This window comes from Mytilus trossulus, chromosome 3, assembly GCF_036588685.1.
Source record: "Mytilus trossulus isolate FHL-02 chromosome 3, PNRI_Mtr1.1.1.hap1, whole genome shotgun sequence".
In the NCBI taxonomy this organism is placed as follows: domain Eukaryota; kingdom Metazoa; phylum Mollusca; class Bivalvia; order Mytilida; family Mytilidae; genus Mytilus; species Mytilus trossulus.
The window spans coordinates 38,902,979-38,918,654 of record NC_086375.1 but is presented as its reverse complement, the minus strand read 5'-3'; the positions used below and the strand labels follow the sequence as shown (position 1 = coordinate 38,918,654).

Below are 15,676 nucleotides of genomic sequence, written 5' to 3'. Positions count from 1 at the left end.
TTAAGTGGGATCCGGGATCAGAACCCCACAATGAGACAACCCCCCCTATTATGCTGTTAATGGTAGTGTAGTTTATTGTACACCTTTTAAGTTTTGCATGTATATTTTCTTCTTTTAAGTGTTTATCATGCATGCTTATGAATGTTTTTTAAAAAACAGTTCAGTAAAGAATGTCTACAGTCAGTGGCCATAAATATTCTCACAAAGTATACACTTGCTTATAATAAACTATGTTAGTAATAATACAGTAGTTCTGTTTTACGACAAATAAAAAAAATTGTATGCTGGCACTAATAAAGATTTTAGCTGCAGAAACTAGCAATACTCACAAAAATACACTAATAATTGACTCACAGATCATATCATGTGTGTGTGTGATTATTCATGTCAATGATTTTTTTTTGCATTTGTCTTCATAAAAAAAGTTATGGTGGTGATTTTATTTACGATCACAAAATATTTTGCAGTCATATATTGGTATCATGTCATTGTTGTCATCATTGTCTTGGTCTGAAGACATTTGGTTTCCGATCAATAACTTTAATATAAGTAAAAAGAAATATGTGAAATTTAAACACAAGGTTTATTACCACAAAAGGAAGGTGGGGACTGATTTTGGGGTTACGGTCCTAACAGTTAAGGAATTATGATCAATTCTTGCCAGATTTTTTAAAAACTTATATTTTAGGTTTATACATGTATAAGCAATGTCTTACAAGTTCAAAATTAAATTGTCATCAATTATTTTTTAAAGAGTTATGCCCCTTGGAAACATTACTCATATGGATAATATCATTGTTAGCGCTGTCATGTGAACAATTTTGACCAAATTTTAATGAAACTTGCATTGTAGGTTTATATCAGCAATGTTTCAGAAGAGTTAAAAACTCTGTGCCGATCAACTATTGTTAAAAGATTATTGCCCCTTAGAATTGTAGATTATATGGAAATTTGCATTCATATGTACACTTTACCAGTTTTTAGTTTTATGAAATTCAAAGGTATAAGAACAGCATTGTCAGTGATGATAAAAAAAAATTGATAAGTTTCCCTTGGAAATATTGAATATATCAGAAATTTCAAGTCTTAAATAACCCTGTAGTAAGATCATTTTAAAAAAAAATTAAAAGAGCACTTTTTGGGGATTTTTTCCCATCGACAGAACAGATAATATGGGTCATTTAAACTCTATTATAATGGTTAATCTATATAATCTAGTTTTCACTTCTTTTTTCACTTATCTGTTAGTAGTTGGAACATATTTAGGCTATTCACAATCTCATAATCTTATGTTTTATAAAGATAAATCATTTGAATATTTTCAGGCAGGAGGTGAAAAAAGTGAAGTCGTGTTCTTACATAAGGGGTTCAATTATTGGATTTTTCTTTAGTTCGGCAAAGCTGATTGTGTTTTTAACCTTTCTTGCATATATTATGAGTGGACATGCGTTGTCAACTGAGAAAGTTTTCGTCACAATATCTTTGTACCAGGCCATCCGCCTTTCCACAACACTTTTCATCCCTTTTGCCATCCAGTTTGCATCAGAGACAATGGTTACAGTTAAAAGATTGCAGGTTTGTCTGATGTTTGGTTTGAATTTATTTCTTGTTATATATATATATGCACAAGTTCTTCGTTTTTTATTTGGCTTTTTGGGTTACACTTAAAGAATGGTATACTAATTAACAAAAGATAAAAATACAATTTATAATTTAATTGTTAAAACATGTAAGAAATATTCTGGACTACAAATATTTAAAAAAAAAAAAAAAATTCAATTGAGGTGTCCTGTTTGGTGAAAATTCCTGAACACCAAAGTGATCAAGTTCAGCTCTGAAACAGCAATATACCCCTATAATTAAAAAATCAAAATTAAAGATTGACCTACATTGGTGGACTAAAGCTGACAGTTTTCAATACCAAAATATGATTAAACCATTTAAAAGTAGTTGAAATTTTATTTAAGATTCTCTGGATGAAATGGTCAACCATGCCCTAATACAAGAAATGTCATTAGTTATTGTTGAACACACCACAGGATGTGCAATAGATGTTAAAGTTATTAGCTAAACTTACGTTTGTAGTATTTTTAGGATTGACAAATTAAGATATAACAGTTTTTTTTTACATTTTCAAGCTTTTTTGTTAGAAATTGCATTTAAGCAGAGTTTTTATACGACCGCAAATTTTGAAAAAAATTTCGTCGTATATTGCTATCACGTTGGCGTCGGCGTCTGCATCGTCGTTGTCGTCGTCGTCGTCGTCCGAATACTTTTAGTTTTCGCACTCTAACTTTAGTAAAAGTGAATAGAAATCTATGAAATTTTAACACAAGGTTTATGACCATAAAAGGAAGGTTGGTATTGATTTTGGGAGTTAAGGTCCCAACAGTTTAGGAATTAGGGGCCAAAAAGGGACCCAAATAAGCATTTTTCTTGGTTTTCGCACAATAATGGTAGTATAAGTAAATAGAAATCTATGAAATTTAAACACAAGGTTTATGACCATAAAAGGAAGGTTGGTATTGATTTTGGGAGTTTTTGTCCTAACAGTTTAGGAAAAAGGGGCCCAAAGGGTTCAAAATTAAACTTTGTTTGATTTCATCAAAATTGAATAATTGGGGTTCTTTGATATGCCGAATCTTACTGTATATGTAGATTCTTAACTTTTGGTCATGTTTTCAAATTGGTCTACATTAAGGTCGAGGGTCCAAAATTAAACTTAGTTTGATTTTGACAAAAAATGAATCGGTTGGGTTCTTTAATATGTTGAATCTAAAAATGTACTTAGAATCTTGATTATTGGCCCAGTTTTCAAGTTGGTCCAAATTGGGGTCCAAAATTAAACTTTATTTGATTTCATCAAAAATTGAATAAATGGGGTTCTTTGATATGCCAAATCTAACTGTGTATGTAGATTCTTCATTTTTGGTCCCATTTTCAAATTGGCCTACATTAAGGTCCAAAGGGTCCAAAATTAAACTAAGTTTGATTTTAACAAAAATTAAATTCTTGGGCCTCTTTGATATGCTGAATCTAAACATGTACTTAGATTTTTGATTATGGGCCCAGTTTTCAAGTTGGTCCAAATCAGGATCTTAAATTATTATATTAAGTATTGTGCAAAAGCAAGTCTTTTCAATTGCACAGTATTGTGCAATGGCAGGAAATATCTAATTTCACAATATTGTGAAATAGCAAATTTTTTTTTAATTAGAGTTATCTTCCTTTGTCCAGAATAGTAAGCAAGAAATATCTTATTGCTAGAATTTTTTTTACTTGGAGTTATCTTTTTTTGTTCAGAATCAACTTAAATCTTTGTTATATACAATATACAATGTATATTCACTTTTTACTACCAACTGATAAATTTAAATAATCTTTACCATTCAGTGATAACAAGCAGTTTTTTTTTTACATTTTAATATTTTATGATGTATTTAAATGAGTAGTTATTGTTGCAATCTCCATTAGAATATTTTAATTGAGATTAGTTTTAGAATAAGGGAAAGGGGGATGTGATTAAAAAATTGGGTTCAATTTTTCTCATTTGAAATTTCATAAATAAAAAGAAAATTTCTTCAAACATTTTTTTGAGAGGATTAATATTCAACAGCATAGTCAATTGCTCTAAGAGAAAACAAAAATTTTAAGTTCATTAAAACACATTCATTCTGTGTCAGAAACCTATGCTGTGTCAACTATTAAATCACAATCCAAATTTAGAGCTGAATCCAGCTTGAATGTTGTGTCCATACTTGCCCCAACCGTTCAGGGTTCAACCTCTGCGGTCGTATAAAGCTACGCCCTGCGGAGCATCTGGTTGAAGCATGAAATTCTTTTTTTTCTCAGTTTGAAATTCAAAGTATCAAGAATTTTAGAATTTTGTTGAATGAAGTAACAGCTTGAAGAAGTTATGGAAGTTGTTGTATTGGGCTTTAGCAATACCAAATTTTTTACTTCAATTTTGTCAAAAAGATCCAATTTAACGTAAAACATATTTTTTCTATTGTCATTAACATATATAACCTGTTGCATTTTAAGTTTCTTCTCATGTGGTGTCCAATGCAGTTATAAAGGGATAAGAATTGTGCTTTGTTTTATACAAGTGGAATGGGGAAATTTTGTGAAACATTCTCGTATGTTTTTAAAAGAACACAGCACAAAATACCAAAAAATAAAAACCCAACAGAAACCCACCATTTCAGAAGGCCACATAACTAACCTATGAAAGGCATTCATTAGCCACTATCCACTTAGCCATTGATAAAGAAAGTGATTTAATTCACTGCAGTCTATACCTTTAAGACCTGTTCCTGTTGTTGTGACTATTATGTAAACAATACTCAACATAATAGCTTACTGTAAACCATTTATTTTCATGACTTTCGCGAGTAGAAAAATAATGTGAATATAAATCGTCGTAAATATGTACAACTTGGTTCTTCCCTTATTAAACTTCATCAAGTAAATCAGAAAATCGTGAAATTAAATAGCCTGGAAGTGGTCAAGAAAGGGTGAAATGCAAAATAAAGTATCCGCGAAAATAAGTTAGTTTACAGTACTCAAATGCTATTTTTAGCAAGAGGATGGGTGGGTGATTGAGATTAATTCATTTATAAACAAATCAGATCAATATCGTAATGAAAAAAGATTATTACAGTTTTTGAATTGCATTTGCATTGGCTTAACATTTGTCATGTGATTTTGTGTGCAATGACAGTCAGTTTTTCTGCATAGTTCTGCATCTGGTTACTGTATTGTCTCCCTTGGAATTTTTTTGGTTGCTAATGGTTCTGATGCATTTAATATTGATAGGTTGTATGTTGAATTTTGTGTGTTTGTTCTATTAAGTATACATTTTGTAACACTAGAATGTGGAGAGGTAGGCATATAATATAAATAGTTTAAAATACACAGATTGAGTAATGTGTATACAAAGATGGGAGGGGCAGTAAGAAATATGAATATGGATTGAATTAATCACCTGGAACATATACAGGAAAAATGAGGTGCAATGAATCACTTGTAAGAAAAGTTGGAATATATACAGGAAAAAATGAAGTCAATGAATAACTTGTAAGAAAAGTTTGAATATATATGGACCATAATTTGCTATTGGGCTCCGTTTCCTATAACTATAGAAAAGTGATAAAATGTGAATTACTGTAAGAAAAGTTGCAACTACATCTAAAGATGCCATTATTTTTATCAACATACAAGTGTATGCTACTCCTCCCTAGAAAAAAAATTAAAATATACGAATTTCAAAGATTCTACAACCGTATTTTTGTGTCGTTTCTCGCGTTACTTTTTGCTTCCGAAGAGCATAACGCTGACTGATTTATAGATAATCGTCACCGGCAAATTCATAACTTTTGCTTTCAAAAAACAAAGAACATCGACCAAGAAGAATAGTGAGAAGAAAATGCAGAGAACTATAAGTATTTATGTAGCAGATGTAAGAACAGTGACATGATTTTTGTGTCCGATTTCGTAACGCAATTTTTAGATGATGTAATCTGCTTTGTTGTAATAGAATTCTTAAAAACAATATGCAAATATGAACTCTCGCGAGATGTTCAAACAGGTAAATCCGAGATGATTTACATTCTTGTTTTGATCTTCGTAATAATTAAGTAAGAACATTTCGTTATCGTTATGCGTTACATTTCACACGAAACAGAAGTCCAGTTATTTACTAAAATTGTTTTTGTCCTTAAGTTCTAATCATTTCCGGTCATACTTGAAACATGTGACTAACATGTGATAACGCCATTACGGCCGGATGTACGAAATACTAGGTCTAAACATTGTTTTTGTTTCCAACGGGATGTTAGAAAACATAATCTGTAGACTTGTTTCGTCTTGTTTAAAAGAGGAAAATACAATTGTCAAAGAGATTGCGCTGGTGGTCTGTTATTTTTCCTATGTGCATAATGTTACTTACGATCCTGTGTGAAAATAAATGCCCAATGACTTGACAAAATCGATTTCATATTTGACAGACGCTAGAACACACTTCGTTTCCCGATAATGACGTGAAGAGTCCTTGGAAAAATCAATCGAAATTACGTCTCTTATCATTGTACCAATGCTCGTTGGATTGATTTAACTTCAGCAGTAAATATTACTGGATATTTTAGGTGAATAAATATAATTTAATAAAAAATACATGTTAATATACCGTTACACTTGGAATGTACAAAGTTGGAATCTTTGTCACAGTTTTTAATTAATATTTTTTATTCATGTTCTGCAAACACTTATCAGAAACGCAATAAACTTGTCAAAGGAGAAGTAAACTTTTACCATGCATGACTTGAAAGGAAGTACTTTATTGATTTTAGCCCACTAAAGAAGGTTAAAATGTGGAAACCATGTAGATGGTGTACAGGTCACAAGTATCACATTGTGCCTATTTTAAAGATTTTAATTCCAAGTTATAAGTTTTTTTCTTTACTGGATTTAAAGAATGTTACATTGCCAATGATTTGGAATAAATTGTATATAACTGGAATATCAAAACCAAATATAAATCCATTTTTTTGGCTTAAACATCAAGATACAACGATTATGGTATCCTGTATCAATGAAGAAAATATGGAAAATTCTGAATAAATTGTACTAATTGTTTTCAAAACAAGCACATATTTAGGAGTTTTATAATACTGTTACATTTAAGATGGATTTTAAGAAAAAATATACTGTTCAGATTATTTTAAGCAGATTTTGCAATTAAATAAAACTAAAAAAATGCTTTCGGTTTCTTATGGTTTCCTGTCAGGTTTAAACAAAAATTTAATATAACATTGAAAATAGATTTTAAATATTAACATGAAGCAAGTAACACTAGTAATGGTGTTTATTTATGCCTTTTGAATTATATTGTGCAAAATAAAGAAAATAAAGATTGGTTTCCTGTTTGGTTTCATGTCACGTAAACGGTGAATCAAAATGTATTAATTTTTTCTCGAAAAACTGAATTGTTCCATTCATACTATTCTAACACCAACACAACCCACAAAATAAAAGTTAAAATTTTAGAACTTATAAAAAAGGATACAAAAAGAAACCAAAGGCCGAATACCAAATTATGGTCCATATAGGAAAAATGGGGTGCACTGGTTTTAAATATGAATATGGATTGTATAATCGTGAGTAAGGAAAGTTGGAATATATACAGGAAAACTGGGGTGTAATGAATTACTTGTAAGAAAAGTTGGAATATATACAGGAAAACTAGGGTTTCACTGGTTTGAAATATGAATATGCTATTTCATACAAGATTGCATACATGTTTGAAGATATGCGCCTATTATAGAATTATTTTGAAACTGACCCCCTTTGTTAGTTATTCGGTCTTTTCTTGGACAAAATTACAAATATTGTAACAATATTTTGTTTTAATCTTTGGAACTTCACTAATAAATAGTTTGAAAACCATTCAATTATGGAGAAGTTGAAAGATTTTCTTATCTCCATATATGGATATGTTCATTATAAACCATTCACCATTGTCTTATAAATGTTCTGCCCAACCTGGCCATTTTAGCCTTTGATCTTAAACACATGGATTGGACTACTCTTAGATCATGTATTTTTGATATACTTAACCTAGAGAAGTGAATTATAAAGCACTGGATACCATCTCCCTATGAATGTCCTACAGTTAAGCCAAAATCATTCAAGAAAGAATAAAGGGTGTATATTAATTTTATTATCAAGTTGTTTGTTTTGTGTGCAGCTTCTACTTTTGTCAAATTATAGCTATGCTTTGGATTTCAGGATCTTGTAGTAGCTTTTGGCTTTGTATGTGAGCTTAGTTTTCCATGTTTTCTTTGGCTGAGCATATATGTGTGTGCATGTGCCAATAAAGTTCATTATATGAACAGCTAGCTGAATTTCTACAATTACATTGGATAAATTGGCTATTCTTAGGTTTTTTCCCAACTATTTCAGATTTTTTCTTCCTCTAGAATTAGCCCATTATTAAGGGGAACAAAATTAATTATTATACGTTTTTTTTTTAAATGTTTTGCTTCTCCATTTTCCAATCTTTTATTTAAGGCAAAAATTTGTCCACTTTTTCCAAACATTTGGGACTGATTTTTTTTATTAATAACTCTACAGCAATAAGAGAGCAACACAAGGATTCCAATAACTAAAAGACATCCAGTACTCTCACAACACATTTGAAAAAATGCTATTTGAGTGGGAAATCATGTTGTGTTTTTATATGACCACCAAAAAAAATTGGTATCCTTAAATGATATGATGTTGTTGTCTGCGTCTATGTTGTCATTGTCATCCAAAGACACATTTGGTTTCAGGACAATAACTTTAGTTTACATGAATAGATCTATTTGAGAAGGTTTAATCCCGCAAAAGGCAAGTTAGGATTGATTAAGGGGATGATGGTCACGACTCTTTAGGAAATAAGGATAAAAAACAAGCATTTTTCTATTTTCAGGATAATAGCTTGTGTATAATTATTTCAATTTCTCTAGAATTGTACCACAATGTTTAATACCACAAGTTGGGATTCATTATGGGGGTTATGGTGCCAACAGTTTAAGAATAAATGGCCAAAAAGAAAGCATTTTTGTAGTTTCTGGACAATAAGTTTTGTGTAAGTGTATGGATCTCTCTGACATTGTACCAAAACGTTTGATATCACAACAGGAAGTCTGGGATTGAGTTTGGGAGTTATTACAGGAATTAGGGGACAAAACAGGCCAAAAACAAGCATTTTTTTAGTCAATGACTTGTGTTTAAGTGTGTGGATCTCTCTGAATATTGTACTACAAGATTCCATTATACAAAGAAAAGGCTGGGATCCAGTGTTGGGGTAATTGCTCCAAGGGGGGATTCAAAAAATTTTGGGGGGTTCCATTTTTTTAAGGGCTTCAAGAAGAAATTTTCAATTGCACAGTATTGTACAATAGATTTGTAAGATCTTGACATTTGCTTTGTGTCAGGAACCTATATTAATTCAAAAATTTGATCACATACCAAATTCAAACAGTATCAAGCTTGAATATTATGTCAAAATTTGCCCCAATTGTTCAGGGTTCAACCTCAGTGGTCATTTCAGGCTGTGCTCAGCAAAGCATTTTATTTTTTATATACTTTAATAAATTTATTCCAATCTCTTTGTGAAATGATGTAATGTTTTGGAGAAGTTATATTGTTGCCTAATAGAAACTTTAAGCTAGATTAGATTGAGCCAGTTGTGCGTCTGCTGGCATGTATGAGCTGACCTGGTAAAGAGGGTAGCTTTGGTAAATAAAGGGAAAGGCGATAGTTAGTTGATAAGGGTGATATTATTTTATGATATTTTCAGGATGGAAATTAAACAGTTGCTACAAAGATCTTACATAGGTGCTTTATTTGATGGATTTTTCTTTGCTTGTACAAAAGTCATCATACTTTTAACAATTTTGACCTATGCATTGGTTGGAGGTGCAATGACGGCCAAAAGGGTTTACCTTACTGTAGCTTTACACCAAACTATCCGTCTTTCTATGACACTTTTTGTTCCACTAGCCTTCCGGTTTTCTTTTGAAGCACTGGTTACATTGAGAAGATTAGAGGTTTGTTGTTTTTGGTTTGATTTTTATTTAACTAAAATTTAACTGTAATTCTATCAAGTGAACCAACACCTGAAGTTGTGATTGTGAGATAGGGTAAAAAGAGTGGATACCACTAGGCATTCACAGTTGTCTTTAGAGAAATAAGAATATGGTCCAATTTTCAAAAGTGCATTCTTGTGAAAAAGTACTGCTATTCTTTAATTAGAAGTTACTGTAAGTTTAGAACTAATTGTGATGTTTGGAGATGTTACTGAGGTTTTGGAAAATTCTGCATTAAGATATAGATAATCACCCCTACTCATTATTTGCGTTAAAACCTCAGGATAAATTAGTATTTGATAGTATTACTAATGTGAAAAATACATTTGGTCTAAAAAATGACTGATTCCTATTTTATTATGTCTTAAGATACAGGACAGACAAACAGACAGAGGGACATACAGACTATAGATTATGCATGCATCCTTCTATATATATATATGTCCTGTAATCTGTTTGTCTGTCCTGTATCAGGATAAAGTTTAAAGAGAACGATGGAAAAGTTTGGTGCAATATAGTTTGCCCTTAAGTTGTGGTAACATCAACTTGAAACTTACTATACATGCCCATTAATGACTTATAAGAAAATTGGGAATATATACAGTAATATGAGGTGTAAAAAATGTAACCAGATTTTATGAGTTTTATTTTTAATCAGGTTTTTTATTGTCATAGTTGAATGATATGAGTTGTGAATTTGGGTAGACATGGGTAGATGATATTTGTAATCAATACCTTGAAAAGTTTTTCAACATGATTTTTGTAACTTTAACCACCAATCAATCAATCAATCAAAGAAAGATTGCATACATGTTGAAGATATGCACATGCTATGCATTGCTATTATGGAATCTTTTTTTCTCATTTTCAGACTTAGTGAAATAGTCATTTCTTGGGCTAAATTTTCAAATATTGTACAAAATTTGTTTTAATCATTGGAACTTCACTAAAAGTTTGAAAACGATTCAGATTGTGCACCTTCTATTATGGATTTTTTGAAAGATTTTCTTGTCTCCATATATGGATATGTTCAATATAAACCATTCTCCATTGTTTTATAAACGTTCTGCCCAACCTGGCTATTTGAGTTTTTGATCTAAAACACATGGATTTGACTTCTCTTAGATCTTGTATGTATTTTGACATACTTAACTTTTGAGAAGTAAGTCATCACATTTACTGTACATAGATCGTGTAAATGAAGACGCTAAATGGCATAAAGGTTTATGTTATGTAGACCTATGCATTGATTTGATTGGTTGTCAATAGCAGTTGTAACTTTCCATAATAAGTAATTAATATAAGTAATATTAGCCATGCATCTATCAAACTACCAAACCTAAATATTTTTTTTTTTGTAAAAATCAATAATTGACAAATTTTCTGGCCACCACTTACGACAGGACTTGCAACAAATAATTAAATCAAACTTGTATAGATTACAGTCGAGCCAAAAAAAAATCAAGAAAGAATAAAGGGTATAATTTAATTTTATTGCTGATTTGTTTGTTTTGTGTGCAGCTTCTACTTTTGTCAATAATAGCTATGCTTTTGATTTCAGAAACTTATTGCAGCTTTTGGCTTTGTTTGTTTGTTTCTAATGTTGTCTTCGGTGGAGCATACATTCATGTACCCTTAAAGTATATTGCATATATGGCTAGCTGAACTTCTACAAGTAAATTGGAAAAATTAGGTTTCTTTGATCTTTTTTTGTATCCTGGCTTTGGGGTATACTCCATGTATATGCATTGTTACAATTTATTTATAAAAGTTGCTCAACACTGGGACTAACATTCTAATATCATTATATTATGTACCAGGTTAACTTTTTAAAATTTGTATATAGTTTTAATGAGAAACACTGTATATGTGTAACTTACTTGTTTATTTATTTGCCCTCTTTGGTAAAGTCTACGCACAAAGTGTTTTTTTGGTAAAAAAAAATTACCATGCCCTTTTTATACGATATATTGATATATTGGTATATTGGTATCATATCAATCCTTATTCAGACAGTATCAAGCTTAAATATTGTGTCCAAATTTGCACCAACTGTTCAGGGTTCAACCACTGCAATCGTATCAGGCTGCACTCAGCGAAGCATTTTATTCAGTTCTAGATAAAACTCTATAAGGGTGATGTCATTTTAATATTTTCAGAACAGAAGTCAAACAGTTGCTACAAAGATCTTATATAGAGGCTTTATTTGAGGGATTTTTCTTTACTTGTGCAAAAGTCATCATACTTTTTACTTTGATTACCTATGCATTGGTTGGAGGTGCAATGACGGCCAAAAAAGTTTTCCTTACAGTAGTTTTAATCCAAACCATACGTCTTCCTATGACACTTTTCGTTCCACTAGCCTTCCGGTTTTCTTTGGAAGCACTGGTTACATTGAGAAGATTAGAGGTTTGTCAGTTTTTATACGACCGCAAATTTTTAAAAAAATTTCGTCGTATATTGCTATCACGTTGGCGTCGTCGTCGTCGTCGTCGTCATCCGAATACTTTTAGTTTTCGCACTCTAACTTTAGTAAAAGTGAATAGAAATCTATGAAATTTTAACACAAGGTTTATGACCATAAAAGGAAGGCTGGTATTGATTTTGGGAGTTTTGGTCCCAATATTTTAGGAATTAGGGGCCAAAAAGGGCCCAAATAAGCATTTTCTTGGTTTTCGCACTATAACTTTAGTTTAAGTCAATAGAAATCTATGAAATTTTGACACAAGGTTTATAACCACAAAATAAAGGTGGGGATTGATTTTGGGAGTTTTATTTTCAACAGTTTAGGAATTAGGGGCCAAAAAAGGGCCCAAATAAGCATTATTCTTGGTTTTCGCACAATAACTTTAGTTTAAGTAAATAGAAATCAATGAAATTTAAACACAAGGTTTATGACTATAAAAGGAAGGTTGGTATTGATTTTGGAAGTTTTGGTCCCAACAGTTAAGGAAAAAGGGGCCCAAAGGGTCCAAAATTAAACTTTGTTTGATTTCATCAAAATTGAATAATTGGGGTTCTTTAATATGCCAAATCTAACTGTGTATGTAAATTCTTAATTTTTGGTCCCGTTTTCAAATTGGTCTACATTAAGGTCCAAAGGGTCCAAAATTAAACTTAGTTTGATTTTAACAAAAATTGAAACCTTGGGGTTCTTTGATATGCTGAATCTAAAAAATGTACTTAGATTTTTGATTATTGGCCCAGTTTTCAAGTTGGCCCAAATCGGGGTCCAAAATTAAACATTGTTTGATTTCATCAAAAATTGAATAATTGGGGTTCTTTGATATGCCAAATCTAACTGTGTATGTAGATTCTTAATTTTTGGTCCAGTTTTAAAATTGGTCTAAATTAAAGTGCAAAGGGTCCAAAATTAAACTAAGTTTGATTTTAACAAAAATTAAATTCTTGGGCCTCTTTGATATGCTGAATCTAAACATGTACTTAGATTTTTGATTATGGGCCCAGTTTTCAAGTTGGTCCAAATCAGGATCTAAAATTATTATATTAAGTATTGTGCAATAGCAAGTCTTTTCAATTGCACAGTATTGTGCAATGGCAAGAATTATCTAATTTCACAATATTGTGAAATAGCAAATTTTTTTTTAATTAAGAGTTATCTTTCTTTGTCCAGTATAGTAAGCAAGAAATATCTGCAAGAATTTTTTTTAATTGGAGTTATCTTTCTTTGTCCAGAATCAACTTAAATCTTTGTTATATACAATATACAATGTATATTCACTTTTTACTACCAACTGATAAATTTAAATAATCTTTACCATTCAGTGATAACAAGCAGTTTTTTTACATCATGTATTTAAATGAGTAGTAATTGTTGCAAACTCCATTAGAATATTTTAATTGAAATTAGTTTTGGAATAAGGGAAAGGGGGATGTGAATAAAAAATTGGGTTAAATTTTTCTCATTTGAAATTTCATAAATAAAAAGAAAATTTCTTCAAACATTTTTTTGAGAGGATTAATATTCAACAGCATAGTGAATTGCTCTAAGAGAAAACAAAAATTTTAAGTTCATTTGAATACATTCATTCTGTGTCAGAAACCTATGCTGTGTCAACTATTTAATCACAATCCAAATTTAGAGTGGAATCCAGCTTGAATGTTGTGTCCATACTTGCCCCAACCGTTCAGGGTTCAACCTCTGCGGTCGTATAAAGCTGAACCCTGCGGAGCATCTGGTTACAGTATCAGATTGTCAAAACAATGTTGAAATGGATGTAAATTTGAGGAATTGACAAAATAAGTTTGTTGAGTTTTTTCAAAGGTGTATGTTGTATACATGTGTAAAAGTCATGAGTGAAATTTTTGAATACATGAAAGGGACATGGTATCTTTTGTACATATTATTTTCTGTGTTTTTGTTTTTATACGACCGCAAATTTTGAAAAAATTTTCGTCGTATATTGCTATCACGTTGGCGTCGTCGTCGTCGTCGTCGTCGTCGTCGTCGTCGTCGTCGTCGTCCTAATACTTTTAGTTTTCGCACTCTAACTTTAGTAAAAGTGAATAGAAATCTATGAAATTTTAACACAAGGTTTATGACCATAAAAGGAAGGCTGGTATTGATTTTGGGAGTTTTGGTCCCAACATTTTAGGAATTAGGGGCCAAAAAGGGCCCAAATAAGCATTTTCTTGGTTTTCGCACTATAACTTTAGTTAAAGTAAATAGAAATCAATGAAATATAAACACAATGTTTATGACCACAAAAGGAAGGTTGGTATTGATTTTGGGAGTTTCGGTCACAACAGTTTAGGAATTAGGGGCCAAAAAGGGACCCAAATAAGCATTTTTCTTGGTTTTCGCACCATAGCGTTAGTATAAGTAAATAGAAATCTATGAAATTTAAACACAAGGTTTATGACTATAAAAGGAAGGTTGGTATTGATTTTGGAAGTTTTGGTCCCAACAGTTAAGGAAAAAGGGGCCCAAAGGGGCCAAAATTAAACTTTGTTTGATTTCATCAAAATTGAATAATTGGGGTTCTTTAATATGCCGAATCTAACTGTGTATGTAGATTCTTAATTTTTGGTCCCGTTTTCAAATTGGTCTACATTGAGGTCCAAAGGGTCCAAAATTAAACTTAGTTTGATTTTAACAAAAATTGAAACCTTGGGGTTCTTTGATATGCTGAATCTAAAAATGTACTTAGATTTTTGATTATTGGCCCAGTTTTCAAGTTGGCCCAAATCGGGGTCCAAAATTAAACATTGTTTGATTTCATCAAAAATTGAATAATTGGGGTTCTTTGATATGCCAAATCTAACTGTGTATGTAGATTCTTAATTTTTGGTCCAGTTTTAAAATTGGTCTAAATTAAAGTGCAAAGGGTCCAAAATTAAACTAAGTTTGATTTTAACAAAAATTAAATTCTTGGGCCTCTTTGATATGCTGAATCTAAACATGTACTTGGATTTTTGGTTATGGGCCCAGTTTTCAAGTTGGTCCAAATCAGGATCTAAAATTATTATATTAAGTATTGTGCAATAGCAAGTCTTTTCAATTGCACAGTATTGTGCAATGGCAAGAACTATCTAATTTCACAATATTGTGAAATAGCAAATTTTTTTTTAATTAAGAGTTATCTTTCTTTGTCTAGTATAGTAAGCAAGAAATATCTGCAAGAATTTTTTTTAATTGGAGTTATCTTTCTTTGTCCAGAATCAACTTAAATCTTTGTTATATACAATATACAATGTATATTCACTTCTTACTACCAACTGATAAATTTAAATAATCTTTACCATTCAGTGATAACAAGCAGTTTTTTTTACATCATGTATTTAAATGAGTAGTAATTGTTGCAAACTCCATTAGAATATTTTAATTGAAATTAGTTTTGGAATAAGGGAAAGGGGGATGTGAATAAAAAATTGAGTTAAATTTTTCTCATTTGAAATTTCATAAATAAAAAGAAAATTTCTTCAAACATTTTTTTGAGAGGATTAATATTCAACAGCATAGTGAATTGCTCTAAGAGAAAACAAAAATTTTAAGTTCATTTGAATACATTCATTCTGTG

At 31.0% G+C, this 15,676-nt stretch overlaps 1 protein-coding gene across 7 annotated transcripts in view; it reads left to right on the top strand.

The window, feature by feature from the left end:
* Positions 1-15,676, top strand: part of LOC134711439 (ATP-binding cassette sub-family C member 4-like) — a 107,010-nt gene that overhangs the window by 35,055 nt on the left and 56,279 nt on the right. Inside the window, exon 8 of one of the 7 annotated variants that reach the window (XM_063572029.1) lies at positions 11,795-12,044. The exons of 5 other annotated variants lie outside the window; for them this stretch is intronic. In XM_063572029.1, the coding sequence (XP_063428099.1) occupies positions 11,795-12,044 (250 nt within the window). Of the gene's footprint in view, positions 1-1,325; positions 1,576-11,794; positions 12,045-15,676 lie in introns of all 7 variants that reach the window. One more of the 7 variants, XM_063572024.1, reaches the window with a different exon arrangement.